The sequence below is a fragment of the Montipora foliosa genome, chromosome 3, assembly GCF_036669935.1.
Source record: "Montipora foliosa isolate CH-2021 chromosome 3, ASM3666993v2, whole genome shotgun sequence".
In the NCBI taxonomy this organism is placed as follows: domain Eukaryota; kingdom Metazoa; phylum Cnidaria; class Anthozoa; order Scleractinia; family Acroporidae; genus Montipora; species Montipora foliosa.
The window spans coordinates 37623393-37637643 of NC_090871.1; the positions used below are offsets into that span (position 1 = coordinate 37623393).

Genomic DNA, 14251 nt, shown 5'->3' on the forward strand with positions numbered 1-14251 from the left:
TATTATTATTTGTTTTGCCTCGTCTGTCGACAATACCAATTAACAAAGATAGAGATAACATGGGTTTTTCAACAATTTTACATTTCAGTCAGTTTATCTCAAAATTATTGAGGTAGTCAACTATTTTGGATCCATGTTGTTTGTTGCGTGTTCAGCATGATTGTTTCTTTATTTCAAGGTTTTAGATTTGTGTGTCCACAAGTTTCTTTAGATATTCAATTACAACCTCTACTTTAACTGACAATAATTTATATATTTCAAATACAAGGTGTTAAAAATGAACCCACTGGGAACTCGGAAAAGTCCGAACCTTCATCTAGTGGGTTCATTTGTAACACCTCGTATTAATTTGATAAACATGTATGTTAATCATTGTCTCACATTCACTCACTTTGGTGGTTGGTTGGCTGCATCGTTCACAGAAATACAGGCAACTGTATTTCAATGATGCTCTCAATGTGACTGTGCGATGCAGTTAATGAGCTATGCTGTCAGTTGTTATTTGACTCTGTGGCTGCGTGATGCAGCTCAAGTGAAATACCCGCATTTCACCCTTGCTCACCATAGAGTCTCCAGTAGCTCTGTCAGTGGTTAGAGCATCCGTACTAGATGGAGGGTCGTGGGTTCGAATCCCATCTGGGGCTCAGATTTTTCCGAGTACCCAGTGGGTTCATTTGTAACACCTTGTATTTGATATAATTTATGTTAATCATTGTCTCACATTCGCTCAATTTATATATTAACTGTTAAATAGTCCACAATCTTAAGTCAAAATAGATACATGTACGTTTCATTTCTGAAGTTCTAAACAAAACAAAATACAAGTACTGTTATGATTATGTATGATTCTGACAGGCCAACCAGTGACGTTTCCAAAACAGAAACTCGCATCAATATAGGAATTTCCAGTTTCTACTTGGTTTCCTTGATTGCTAAATCAGTGCCCACCAATGTCCCAATTACTGCTGACTTGAAAATCAGCGACCAAAAATTATTGATGTCCAGTAGAGGATCCCAAATTGACCTCCAATCAGCAACCCAATTGTTGCTAACAAAACCAATCTGCATGGTTTGGTCCTGACAATAGTGTCACGGCGAGCTGTAACACAAGGCTACCTCACAGTTAAGATAGGATGAGCTGAGCTTTAATTTCTAAAGGCACATTTTCCTGTTTGAATGAATGCATGCAGAGACAGGAGTCTTTTAATTTGCACTTGGCTGTAACTTTAAGTGTAACAATTTCATTTTCATCCATGGTCTTGGATTCAAATCAAAACCACAGTTTCAGGGTGCTTACCCCAATAACAAGATCATGTTTGCTTTCAAACCTCATCTAAGCAAATGAATGAACTCTAAAAAATCAATACATACTTTGACTTAAAATTGAACTCAACTTCCCCATCTGCAAACCAAAAAAAGATGAACGAATGAAGTTCAAACTAACCATAAAACCTTAGGGTGAGCCCAGATTTCAGAGACCAACCACCACATTTAATTAATAATTACCAGTAATATGGAGCCTGAGAGCCTACCAGAACAAGCGTTGCAAAATTTATTTCAAAATTCATAGGGGACAAAAAAATGAAACACCCATCGTTTTGTGAAATGTAATCAACAGAGGACTGGGGAAGCTCACTTCATATACTGTATGCAATCACAAGTACTAGTTTGGTCCTACCTGTTTTAATTTGCCATTAAAATAAAGAGCAAAGTGTACAATGGACTAATCATTTCAATCCCCTCTAGATTGGAAAGTCTGAGTGAAGTGAATCCTCAGAATCGTCTTTGAGTACTGCATCCGTTATTTCCTTTTGCAGTCAAGAGAACTTTGTGGTTCAACACAACATTGTGATGCAATGATAAACTTATACTGTGGATAATTTGAGCCCTTGCCCCAGGCAAAGCAAAAAAAATTGCACTTTTGCTTATTTAAGACACCTTTAAACTTTTTTAATTGTTTTTTAACAACAAATGTCATGTTGTATGAACTTTAAATTCATTCTTGCCTTGAACCTACAATCGTGGTCAAAAGTTGTTGGGAAGGATGCGGGCATCAAGTCACTTCACACCTAATTCGATTTTTCTAACTATTGCCTGAAGTATTTGGGAAATACAATGCTCTTGTGGCCCCCCTCCCCCATATTCAATGTTGGAGTTCTTCAGGTAACAAAAGTCACCATTTGTTTTCCCTGGACAATCCAACATCGATAAGGGGGAGGGGGTTATCTGTAAAATGAAGCTACCTTCAAATACTTTTGTCCATGACTGTAGTTCTTTGTTAAGAACATTGTAATGGTGGAAATAAAAATAAAACAATTCAATTGGATAAAAATAATGATGCAGTCAAAAAATCAAACCAAAAGATGCAGAGTCATAAAAAATGGTACACAAGGATAAAAGGTATTTTTTCCTCACAACTAGTGACAGCCCTGGATAAACAAAAGCAGACTTCATAAAAACTATCAGCCTTAAAAGAGACCAAAACACAAGACTGAGATCATCATAACCCCAGTAATTAATGAGTATGTGTACATACAAAAATGGCAGCACCTGACTCTTCAGCAAATAGGTCTTGAGTGGCTTTCATCTTCTCAACACCAATTCTCTCATTCACATTTCTAAAGAATGAAGAATTGAATAAATTAAACACTTCCTTTCAAATACTAGATACTTTCTTGTTTTGTCAATTGGTGTTTGTTTTGTCATGTAAAGTACCGGTATCATTCAGACAACAAAGGTGACTTTTAGAGCATGTCATAGTCTCCTCTGCTAACCATAGAGATTAGACAAGATTTTTTGCCCGTCCAACTCCTTACCCAATTTTGTCTGACCTGCCTGTCGGTGTGTTTAATCCCCCACTTTTACTGGTAACTGGTAATTTATTCTTACAATAAGTTAACCTGTCTTGAGCCTGCAATCCAGTCAAAAACCAGTACCTGGTCAGTGGTGAACTTTAAAAAATAAAACAGCTGACCACAATGAGCTTTAAACTTGAGCCAGCGGATACCTTGTTTTGACACGTTTCAATTAACCATAAAATGGATTGTCAATATCAAAGAAGTTCCCACCAAAACACACGGGTGGCAACAAAGAGTTTCACACTGGCATAAATGCAGGGCTGGACGCACAGATGGGTTACTCGTACAATATTTTCTTACCAATGCCCGGCTCTGCGAGCTCCGCTAACAACAATCATTGTTCTAGGAGTAATTATTACTGTTAAACGTAAGTTTCACGACGTCCTGCCTTCCCCAGTTGAGCGTCCATAATCATTAACAAACTCTAGAATATTCCTCCTGTGCCGCATCAGACGATTTCAGGATAGTTTTGTCCCCTATGCAGTGAAATCCTGGGATGCATTCCCTTAGTTTGTGACAATAAGTCACAATTAATGATCATAGCACATACATGTAATTGATTATAGGTAGATATTTTATTGTACATGTATGTAGTTTTTACTCATTTTAATAATTTTATTGCAATTCTTATACATGTAGTTAAATTTACTCATTGTAAGCTTGAATTTTTCAAATCAGATTTGCCATTCAAGTACAGTGTACACAAATAAACAGTTAAAAATTAAATTAAACATTAAAGTGGCTATTAAAGCATCTATTAAAGCGGCTCGGGGCAATAGCGTCTATAGCCTGCCAATTTAATCCAGCTGTTGAGGTTGATTCTTTAGGATCCCAGTGAACAAGCAGCAGAGCTACATGTATGAGCTATTATTAAAAGATTTCCAAATAAACATGTGAGCAAAAATGTATTTAAAATAAACAAACAAACAACTTCCCCGGTAAGGCATACAGGCGCAGGTGCAATGCAGTGTAGTTGTACAGTGTAGGTCACTTTTAGAAAAATAATTGTTCCACTTACTCTTTCTCTCTCTTTGCTTTCTTTTTCTTTTTAATCTTAGGCTGAAACGAAATTGCAGAACCTTCATTTAAAAAAAAATTCATTGCTTGTAATCAGAACAATAATTACAATGTAACATCGTATTTCAAATAAAGTTTAAAAAGAACACTCAAACCCATCACAATTTATAACTGATACAGGTGTACCTTTTCAACAAATGATACAACTCTACTTGACTCTTGTAACTCTTTGAGCTTTCTAATCACAGAGAGACAATGTTAATTATTCTAAACAACATTCTCTAAAGAAGTGAAGCATATAAATTTTTACATGCATGCATATCAAAAATTAATAATAACTGAAATGAAAATACAGAAAAGATACCCGGTAACCAGTTTTACTTGGACATGTGAAATACATAAACAAATACATGTTTGCTGATAAAATCACGGATTTTACGAAATCTTCACCTTTTCTTAGGTTTCCGAACATTGTCACTTTTCTCTGCAACACTGTTTCCTGAAAAAATGAAGAACAGGTCAAAAATACAAACTCTCACGTAACTGTGTATTATTAGTTTATATGAATGAATTTTAATAAGTTATCAAAATAAATGCACTAAAGTGCAATAAGCCCTTAAAATGGAAACTCAAGACTTTCAAATTGTACAGAGTACTTTGTACAGACAATTTGTGATTAAATTTTCGCATCTCTAGAACTTCCAAATCAACTACATTTTTATCAAAATCTTAGCAAAAAGATAGAAGGTTAGCCAGATTTGTGACCTCAATAAAAACGTTTGTCAAACCAATCGTCCTTGTTCGCTTTGCGAAATAATATAACTAACATTAACAACGCACCTCATGTAGTTTAGACGGCAAAAAGTTCTCAGTTAAAAGACTCATTCAAAGTTTTAAAGATGCGCCAATAATAGTTTTTTTTTTTTCTGGAAGGAAAAGCTTTGTTTTTCTAAAGCCCGAGGGCCTGAACAATCGATGGAATCAATGATACATGTAGATGACAATTATTGATGGCAACCAAAATCAATTAATCAATTGATATTGATAATGGACAATCGATCACACTAGTTATTGCAATTATCGATTTTCATCACTTACCAATAGAAATGTCAGTTAATGACACTCGATGAAGTTCCCCACTACTTTTGGGGTGATTATCGATTAGTCTTCAATTGGACCATGCCAGTTGATGCCAATTAATTAACCATAATCAATTACCATTGATTGATTGATTGGTTTTCCGATCATCGATTGTTCAAGCCCTGAAAGACTGCACCAGGAAGAAAAAAAAACATGTCTTCGGTTCTACTGTGCATAATTCGCTGATTTAAACAGTAACATGCTCTCCATTAAAAGACAAGATTTTCATCCAAAGTTTGTAAGATGCACAGATTAATGTTTATTTGATTTTTCTGGAAGGAATAGTTTTGTCTTTCTCAAGCCTGCACTGGCGAGAGGCCATAGAGAAATGTCACTGCAAACATTGAAAAAAAAAACACATCTTTGGTTCTAGTGTGCATAATTTGCTGATTCAAACTGTAAAATATGCCTTCCGTTAAAAGACAAGATTTTCCTACCAAATTTGCAGATTATATTTATTTGATTTTTTTGGGAGGAAAAGTTCTGTTTTTTTTAAAGCACACGCCAGTGGCAGCCGCGACACAGGCTCCATAGTCCATACTCCAACACAAAGCTGTCCTCGAACAGTGCGTATTTGGGAGACTAATCAAGGACTTTATTCCCATCCTGCCGGGGCGCTAGAAGCCACATCCCACCTGGAGTGACACCCTTGCCAACAGGGAGGAAGCCTGAAGAAACAGGCCTACTATATGAAATTAAGCCCCAGAGAGATGGACAGAGCACACCAAAAGGCTCCTACCCCTAGAAGGTGGTGTTTGCATCCAGAATCAGACTGGCCCACAACACATCAAATGGTTAAGACTACCATAATTGTCATAGAGGTACACCCGTACGACCAGTATATGATGCAGGTCAACGGGTCTGGCACTCATTTCCTACAATTTCCTGCAAAAATGTACATCCCTGTGCACGCCCCACCACCCTGATGCAACATCAATGACGATCTTTGGCACATTGCCAGGCTGCCATTTCAACACCTATGGCTTCTTTACTACCTGAACCTGCCTTCCCACCAACTCCACTTCCATCCTCTGGGCTGCTACCTGCAACCCCTCTACCAGCACATACCCCAGCACCAGCAACAGCAGGCCCAATTGCACCCGGATCACCCAGCCCCATTCCTGGGCACGGCAGCACTAATTAACCCTGACCCTGACCATTCAACCATCAGCTATTGCTGAGATCCGACACATGCAAGTCCAGCTGCACCTGAGAAAAAGCCTCCCTTAGCTTTGCAATGGATCGACTTGCTGAAACTATGAACACTGCCAATTTATGGACACTCATTGATCATTTCCACTCGTTGGGCTTTGTTTCTTGACTCTGTCAGTGTTTACTGCCCCCATCTTTTTTTATCTCAGTCACAAGATTGGCACTATACTACCACCCGTATTTATCAGCAAAATTGAAACAAGACCTCTAGTCCAGAGAAATCAAGCCTCCAATCATTAATCAACAATGCACTGTTTACTCTTTTACATGTGATCTGTGTGATTCAGATTATGTCAGCTTTACAGCTCGACAACTTCATCAACTTATTGTTGAACATAAAAATTCTGCGATCGCTAAACAATTTTCAACAGCCCATGGGGATACAAAATTTGACTGTCTTGTCTATGAGATGCTTTTCATCAAGGAGCACAATCCTAGTCTCAACACGCAGACTGATTCCATTCAGTCGCTTGCAAAACTCTTTGCTTAAAAGAACATTCCATCACCTATTGTCTTTTTAGTATTTAAACATTTTTTATCTTTCACTCTTTGACCTGATAATGACATTAGCCTAACATCGAAAAAACATCGCCAACAAACTTTTTAACATGCTTTTACAAAATGTTTTATTGCAATTTTTTATCGCAAAACCGGTGCAACGCTCTAGCTAAGCAGCTGAACTATGAAGCCACTGACGTTGAGAGCTGGTCACTTGTGGGTTCATATGTTCAGGTGAGGAATGAATCAATGAACAATATGATATATGAAATAAATCATATACTGAACTGCGGCCACGTAATCAAGTGAAGCTATGATCCTTGCAGTTATGAACACAATTTTTGCAATTGCGTTGAGAGGCCTGAAAAATTCACGGGAAAATTAGAACCCACAGATGACCAACTCCCAACATCAGTGGCTTCATAGCTGAGTAGTTAGAGCATCGCACCATATCACGTATCACAAGGTCACGGGTTCAAACCTGGTTGAACTTCTGATTTTTACAGGCTTCTCTACGCAATTGCAAAAATTGCCTTCATAACTGCAAGGACCATACATGTAGCTTCACTTGATTTCATATCCGCAGTTCAGTTCAGTATGATTTATTTCATATATCATTTCATTCATTAACCTGGATTCTGTAGCACAGTATGGCAATCAGCAGAGATAAAATGTGGCCAATTAGATCGAAAATTGTGTAGAAAGTTTCTGAAAATCAAGAAGGCAATAAAAATGTATCCTACAGTTAACTCAGGTACTCACCTGGTTTACGAGTGCCAATGGGATTCGTTCTCTATTCCTTTACAAAGCCTATACCTTCACTGGTACACCCGTATGTAAGACAAACTGTAGAACAGTCATTTGTACCGAGTCTCCCTTGCCTTTTTACTGAATATATCTTTTGGTTTGTTGGTACAAGGGTCGTTGATTCAAACAACGTTTGATAAATTTTCTTATTAAAAGAAAATATATTTAAGTAACAAAGCTTGAAGTACATGTACATGTACCATCTGACACACGTTCACAAATGAAAAACAATTCCTGGACAAAAAGGAGAGGGCGGGGTCCACTGGGCCCACCACTAAATCCGCCCTTGATAGCTAGCTGGAAGCAAAGAAACTGAGTTTGCTAACTCAGGGTGACCATCCTTTGAAAGTGGAATGACCTCTGATATTTTCCAGGAAGCGGGAAATACCGAAGATAACAACGAATGGTTCACAATGACAGTTAATGCTGGTCAGATGTATGGTAAAGCGTCCTTAATGACAGCCATCGGAACTTTATCGTACCCAGGAGCCTTGTTGGATTGAAAGGACATAACAATCCTTTAGATTTCATTTTCATTTTCTACCTCCCACAGTGGAAACAAATTCATTACATTCATCTGCAATGATCTTTACATCTCTTGAGTACACTGCCTTTGTTGACTCCTTTCGAGGGATACAGCAACATACATACATACATACATACATAAACTTTATTCAAGTGTCTATAACTATTTAGCTCTTAGCTAAGAGCTAATTGGGGACACTTAATTAAAATTGATCAATAAAATTAAGATTAAAAAGATAAAATTGATAGATACATGTAAAGATTTACAAATTTAAATACAGTTAACGATTAACTGTAAAAAGAGTTAATTATTTACAATGCTACTAACATTACTAATTTAGTTAAACATATAAATAATTTAAAAAGGGACTAAAATCAGAAGTTATCGTCAGGACTGGCACACTTGACAATTACAGCTCCCGTCCAATAATCCTTTTATGTCCATACCTCGGATTGCGTGTTTAAATGCTTCAAGGCTCGTTTTTTAACGTAAGTTAATATTTATTTTACTCCATAAATATGGTCCTAAATATAGGATACTATGTTTGCCGTATTTTGTAGTGTTTACCCTAGGGATAGAAAAATCCTTGTTACGTAAATTGTATTTACTATTTGAGATAGGGAAAATGTCAATTATAGTCTTGGGTACCAAATTATGTTTCACTTTATACATTAAAATTAAAATGTCTTGTAGTCTTCGATTTTCTAAACTCGGTAGTTTTGCCCATTCGAGGAGCTGCTCGTACGTTGCTGTTTTATTACTGAATACAGCTCGCAAAGCTCATTCCTGTACCCTCTCTAGCTTCTTAGTGTCTGATGCTCTGCAAAAATGCCAGACCATGTGGCAGTAGGTTAAATTCGGTAGCACCTCAGCCTTGTACAACTGAAGCAAGGCATGCGTAGGAACCAGTTTTTTGAGTCGATTAAGAACACCGACTTTGCTTCCTGCTTTCTTACAAATATCACTTATGTGTGAACTATAGTTCAGTCTACTGTCAAGTGTCACTCCAAGAAGCTTAAGGGAAAGTTTAGATTCGACATTCTCACCATCAATTGTGATATTAATTGCTGCAGCTTCCGTATCCCTGTTACACAAAATCCTTGCACCATACTTTTTATGATTGCCTTTAAGATAATTCTCATTATACCATCTTGATATAACTACACCCTCGTTTCTAAGAGTCTGCTCTACTTTGGATATTGATTCAGCAATAACATAAATCTGGTGGTCGTCGGCGTACATTGAGATGTTTGCATCCGTTATTTGATATGTCAAGTCATTTTGAAATATATTCCATAGCAGAGGACCAAAGGATGAGCCCTGAGGACATCCTCTTCTCATATCCTTCCACTCACTTACCACTGAATTTAGTTTTACCCGGTTTTGTCTATTTGTGAAATATGAACACATGAGACAAAGTGCTTGCTCTGAGAACCCATATGCTTTGAGCTTATTGATCAATAAGGACGGTTGCAATGAGTCGAAAGCTTTACTCATATCGGTGGAGAGTATGCCAACAACTTGTTTATTGTCCATAGCTGATTTCCATTCTTCTGTCAGTCTGATAATGGTTGTTTCGCAGCTGTGCATTTTTCTATATGCTGAAATACTAGAGTCGAGGATATTGTCAAAGTGCTAATAAACTTGCCCACTCAATAATTGTTCATACACTTTATCCACTGTGCTTAAGAGTGTCACAGGTCGGTAGTTCATTTCATTTAGTGGATCGTCATTTTTAAATACAGGACACCATTCACCTTTTTTCCAAGCATCTGGCCATATACCTGAATCGATGCTTGTATTGAATAGCATTGTTAATGAATCTGCAATCCCTGTAGAAGCAAGCTTCAACATTTTAGGTGTAATAGAAAGTTGTAAAAAGTTGTAAAAGCAAGTTGTGATTGAACATGTTCTCTCTAAGCCAATGAACCTTAACCTCATTGCGTTTTGCACGGTAAGTTTGCCACTCCTGGGACGAGTATGTCTCTTTGGCATTCTTCCATACCTGATCTCTTTCACTCGTATGTTGTTTCAATTATTCATCCACAAAAAGGACATTGACGATGCTTTGTCTTAACCTTCTTAACTGGAGTGTGCTTATTTAGCAAACGAAGAAATTTTTGCTCATCTTATTTTGAGAACTTTCAAACATCACACTTAACTGTTACTTTTAAATGTACATGTATTATATGCAATTTCTTGTACTTGGGTCCCTCATCAAGTGTAGTGGTCAATCAGTTGCTGTGTTATTCTTTTATGTTTTGAAGTTCAAATGCAATTCACACTTGGCTTTTGTTATGGCTGCTATTCCTGGCAACTCTAAAGTCACTATTGCGGCATATTAACGATTATACACCCAAACAGATACTCAGCTGAAAAATGGTGGATATTAACCAAACAGCAATACAGTAATGATATCACTCCACATCCACCACTTTCTCAGCCAGTGATAATAATTATTATTAAATTCTCAACCTCGGATAATGCATTTTGCGTGCTCTGATTGGTTCACTCAATCTCGGTTATCAGCTCATACAATGTATACATGTACCTTAGTTTTACCTAATTATATGGTAAATCATTGCGCTAAACGTTGCTAAGCTAAATTTTTTTTCGCTAGATGCGAAATTTCTCTCTGAATAAAGCCAAAAAGGAAAAAAACTGTTTTTGCGGAAAGTTTGGATCAATTCCACTTTCAGAAGTACACAAAAAGGCAAGAAATGTTTTTGTGATGAGCCTACGTCTGTCTGACCAGGGTTCGACACCTGGCTACCTGCATTACTAGCCACCGGACTAGTGATTTCTAGAATTTACTAGCCTGAAGCAAAACTTGGTAGCCCGGATCAATTTCCCTCGAGGTCTACTTCAACACCAAACACGCAAACCTTACTCTAAACTTATTGGCATTTTTTCTTCCATTGTGATAACAATGTGTTATTAAGGAAAAAGCTAACAAAATGTTTGTTTCACATTCACTTGTGCACGTGGCGAAGACTAACCGTAGAATGCCAGTGCACAAGCCATGGGAAACTCGCTTTCCACGGTGGATTAAAAGTTATCTTTCTCTGAGTGCTCTCATGAATCTTACTGCTTTCCTGTCTACTCGTACTTTCAGTTTCGGCCGCTTTCCCCTTTTTACATGGTGGCGCCTCGTAATTTGTCAAAAATCGCTCCATCTTCACAATCGCTTCAAGTGCGAAGCGATGGTGCGAGGCGATGTGCAAGGCATCACAACATTGATAGGGAGAAGACTGGGGAAGACATTAACCATTAAGCTCAGAGTCTGGGAACTAGCGATGTTTACGAACAACACGCAAGATAAAAAAGACGCCAGAAGATGATAGATTTATGTTTTCTTTGTAAAATTATTGGTATTATTGTTACATTTTAAACTTTCTTGTTTTTTTAATCAACTGTGAACTTCAAACTAAAACTAATCATATCTAGTTTATTTCCATTTTCCTACTAGGCAGCGGGCTATTAAACAAGCGGGCTAGCGGAGATGTCGAACCCTGCTGACCTCAAGGTATTACACATTATCGCACCTTCATCAAGTTTTTTCGATTTCACTCGCATTTTCTCACTGTAATTGACGAGCTTGTAAAGCTTGTGTAAATATTTACACTTGTGTTTCGCGCTTGTATTTCACTTGTATTTTGCGTGTTAAGATGTCACATTACACGCATTTTACGCACATGTAAGTGCTGCTATTCCTGCGGCCTGTACTGTGGACAACAGGAACGGGTAAAAAGCTCGAAAAGCTACAGAATACAGGGTCAATTATTTCCATACATATATCATTGAATACCAAAAGTTTCTATGGTTATTTCTCGTTCTACCAAGCTTCTACGTGTACATGTAACAAATTTGCATGTGCTGGCCCTGTGTGGTCCTGAATTTGGGTTAATACTCTTAACAATTGGCAGGAATGACACAAAAAACCTTAGATCTCTCATATTTCAGACCATAATGAAGACAACAGTTGCCCGCTTGATAAAAATATATAAGCTAAATTTATACATGAAAGAAATTAAATTACAGTAGTTTCTTATCGATCCACACCGAGAGCAATAACATACAGAATTCAGGACCGCACATGGCCAAAACATATAAATAATTCCAAGTTTTTGAAGAACGAAGAATATTTTGTGGCCCTGCATTCTGTACTTTAGTCCCACTGTTTACTGAAGGGTTGATATAAACAAGTTAATTAAATAGCTAGGCCTACGTACTCACAAAAACTGCTGTTTACAATTATAATAAGTGTCACATACTCAGGCTTTTTGGTAACTCCGGTTCTGCCTGCTTTCTTGCTCTCCTCCCTGGACCTTTTGGTGTTCCCTCAGCTGACGATCTATTTTTTCCCATACCTTCTTTTTGAAAAATATGTCTACTTTTTTTCACTCTAGGTCGAGTGAAATCGGAAAAACGAACAGCACACGTGCGCGGATAACTACTTGGTGTAGGCAGTCATATAGTGGCTCGGGAGTTTCTGCCATATAATGGTCCTAATGCATACTTACGGGACGTTCGCGCCCAAAACTACCCTGGGTGCCAGAGGTTCTATTTTTCTTTCGCGAGGAGCGAGCGGTTAAAGCGGAGAGGCGAAAAGTACGTAACCGCTCGCTCCTCGCGAAAGAAAAGTAGAACCTCTGCCACCCAGGGTAGCCCAAAACGTTCCCACGTACAGATTTTTTTAAAACTTGCCACGCAGAAAGGTAATGATCTACTTTTGCCAAAAGGGCAAAAAAATGGGGGGTCACCGTGCTCGTTTTCGAGATCATGAGGTGCAATTTTAGAAGCTTGCGTTATGTTAAGACGATCTTAGCTTACAACTGTCAGCAATAAAAAAGCTACCTTAGTGAAATTTAGATCAGGTAAACGTACTCAATTCAACATAACTAATATAACTAAACAAACCTTTGCAGCTGATGTCCTTTTCTGAGGCGAAATAGACCTTGAAAAACGATGCATATTAGTCTAGAAAGAAAACTTCGGTCGCACGAGAGCATAAAAGGCGAAATATTTGCGGTCAGTGTAAAAACGAGACTGCAGATTGCAGACCAGGGGTAAAATGCAGACTGAGGTTATAACGTAACTGTTGAAAAAGCCCAAAACAACATTTAGGTTTAACTGTTAGCATTTCTAATGGGTTTGGGCTTTTTCAACAGTTAAATTATTATCTCAGTCTACATTTTACCCCCGGGTCCCCCCGGTCTGCAGTCTGCGGCAGTCTACAATCTGCAGTCTGCGTTTTACACTGACCGAAATATTTGTAACTTCTCATGTACAGATTTTTTATTTTTTTTTAATGGACAAAATCAGGAGAGGAAGTGATCTACGGAAAGAAAAATGGGGGTCACCGAGAATTCAAGAGAGTAAAATCGCAGCGAAGCTCTCAAAGCGATTGTCTATTCGCACTGTCACATTTCCGAATTTCTGGGTCCACAGCTATCCCATGATGCCACATGCTTTCACATTCCATTCTTGGGGAAAATGTTTGCGCCTTTCGCATCGCGTTTACCTTCGTGGTCTGCGATGCATGACGTGTGCGTGACATGGGCCAAAAAAATGCGTAGTACCAATGGGCGCGAACGTCCTTAAGCATAATCAGTTCAAGCAACCGTTCCCATATTTAAGCGTCCTTACTCATCCCTAACTGTACTTTAGCGTCCTTACTCATCCTTAACTGTACTTAAGCGTCCTTACTCATCCCTAACTGTACTTTAGCGTCCTTACTCATCCCTAGCTGTATTTTAGCGTCCTTACTCATCCTTAACTGTACTTTAGCGTCCTTACTCATCCCTATCTGTACTTTAGCGTCCTTACTCATCCCTAGCGGTAATGTAGCGTCCTCCTCCTATGCTTACCATATGAGGGAGAAAATGACTTTTCCGTTGAATATATAAGGTCTAAAGAAAAGTATCCTAAACATTCAAAAAAGCTAATTTTAGGCCTAATTAGGCCTAAAGAAAAGTTTTTAGGCCTAAGGTTAGCTTTTATGAATGTTTAGGGTACTTTCTGTATAGGTGAAACAATGACCTGTGACCTGTGCCCTGTGCCCTGTGACCTGCGTTTTGTACCTGCCGTGCAAAAATGGCATTTAATCCAGCAACAACCGCTACTTAGCGAAATATTTCAAGATCCCCCGATCGTTTCGTACAAAAGGGGCAGATCCTTAAAAGAGCCAAAC

General features: G+C 38.1%; 1 protein-coding gene across 2 annotated transcripts in view; it reads right to left on the reverse strand.

Annotated features, from left to right (window-relative positions):
* LOC137997401 (28S rRNA (cytosine(4447)-C(5))-methyltransferase-like) overlaps nt 1–12512 on the reverse strand; it is a 34513-nt gene extending 22001 nt beyond the window's left edge. For both annotated transcript variants that reach the window (XM_068843370.1, XM_068843369.1), the window contains exons 1-6: nt 12333–12512; nt 4326–4374; nt 4062–4113; nt 3877–3917; nt 2551–2618; nt 1372–1402 (exon numbers count right to left, since the gene is read on the reverse strand). In XM_068843370.1, the coding sequence (XP_068699471.1) occupies nt 1372–1402; nt 2551–2618; nt 3877–3917; nt 4062–4113; nt 4326–4374; nt 12333–12426 (335 nt within the window). In that variant the 5' untranslated portion in view covers nt 12427–12512. The remainder of the gene's footprint in view (nt 1–1371; nt 1403–2550; nt 2619–3876; nt 3918–4061; nt 4114–4325; nt 4375–12332) is intronic.
* Nucleotides 12513–14251: the final 1739 nt, after the last annotated feature.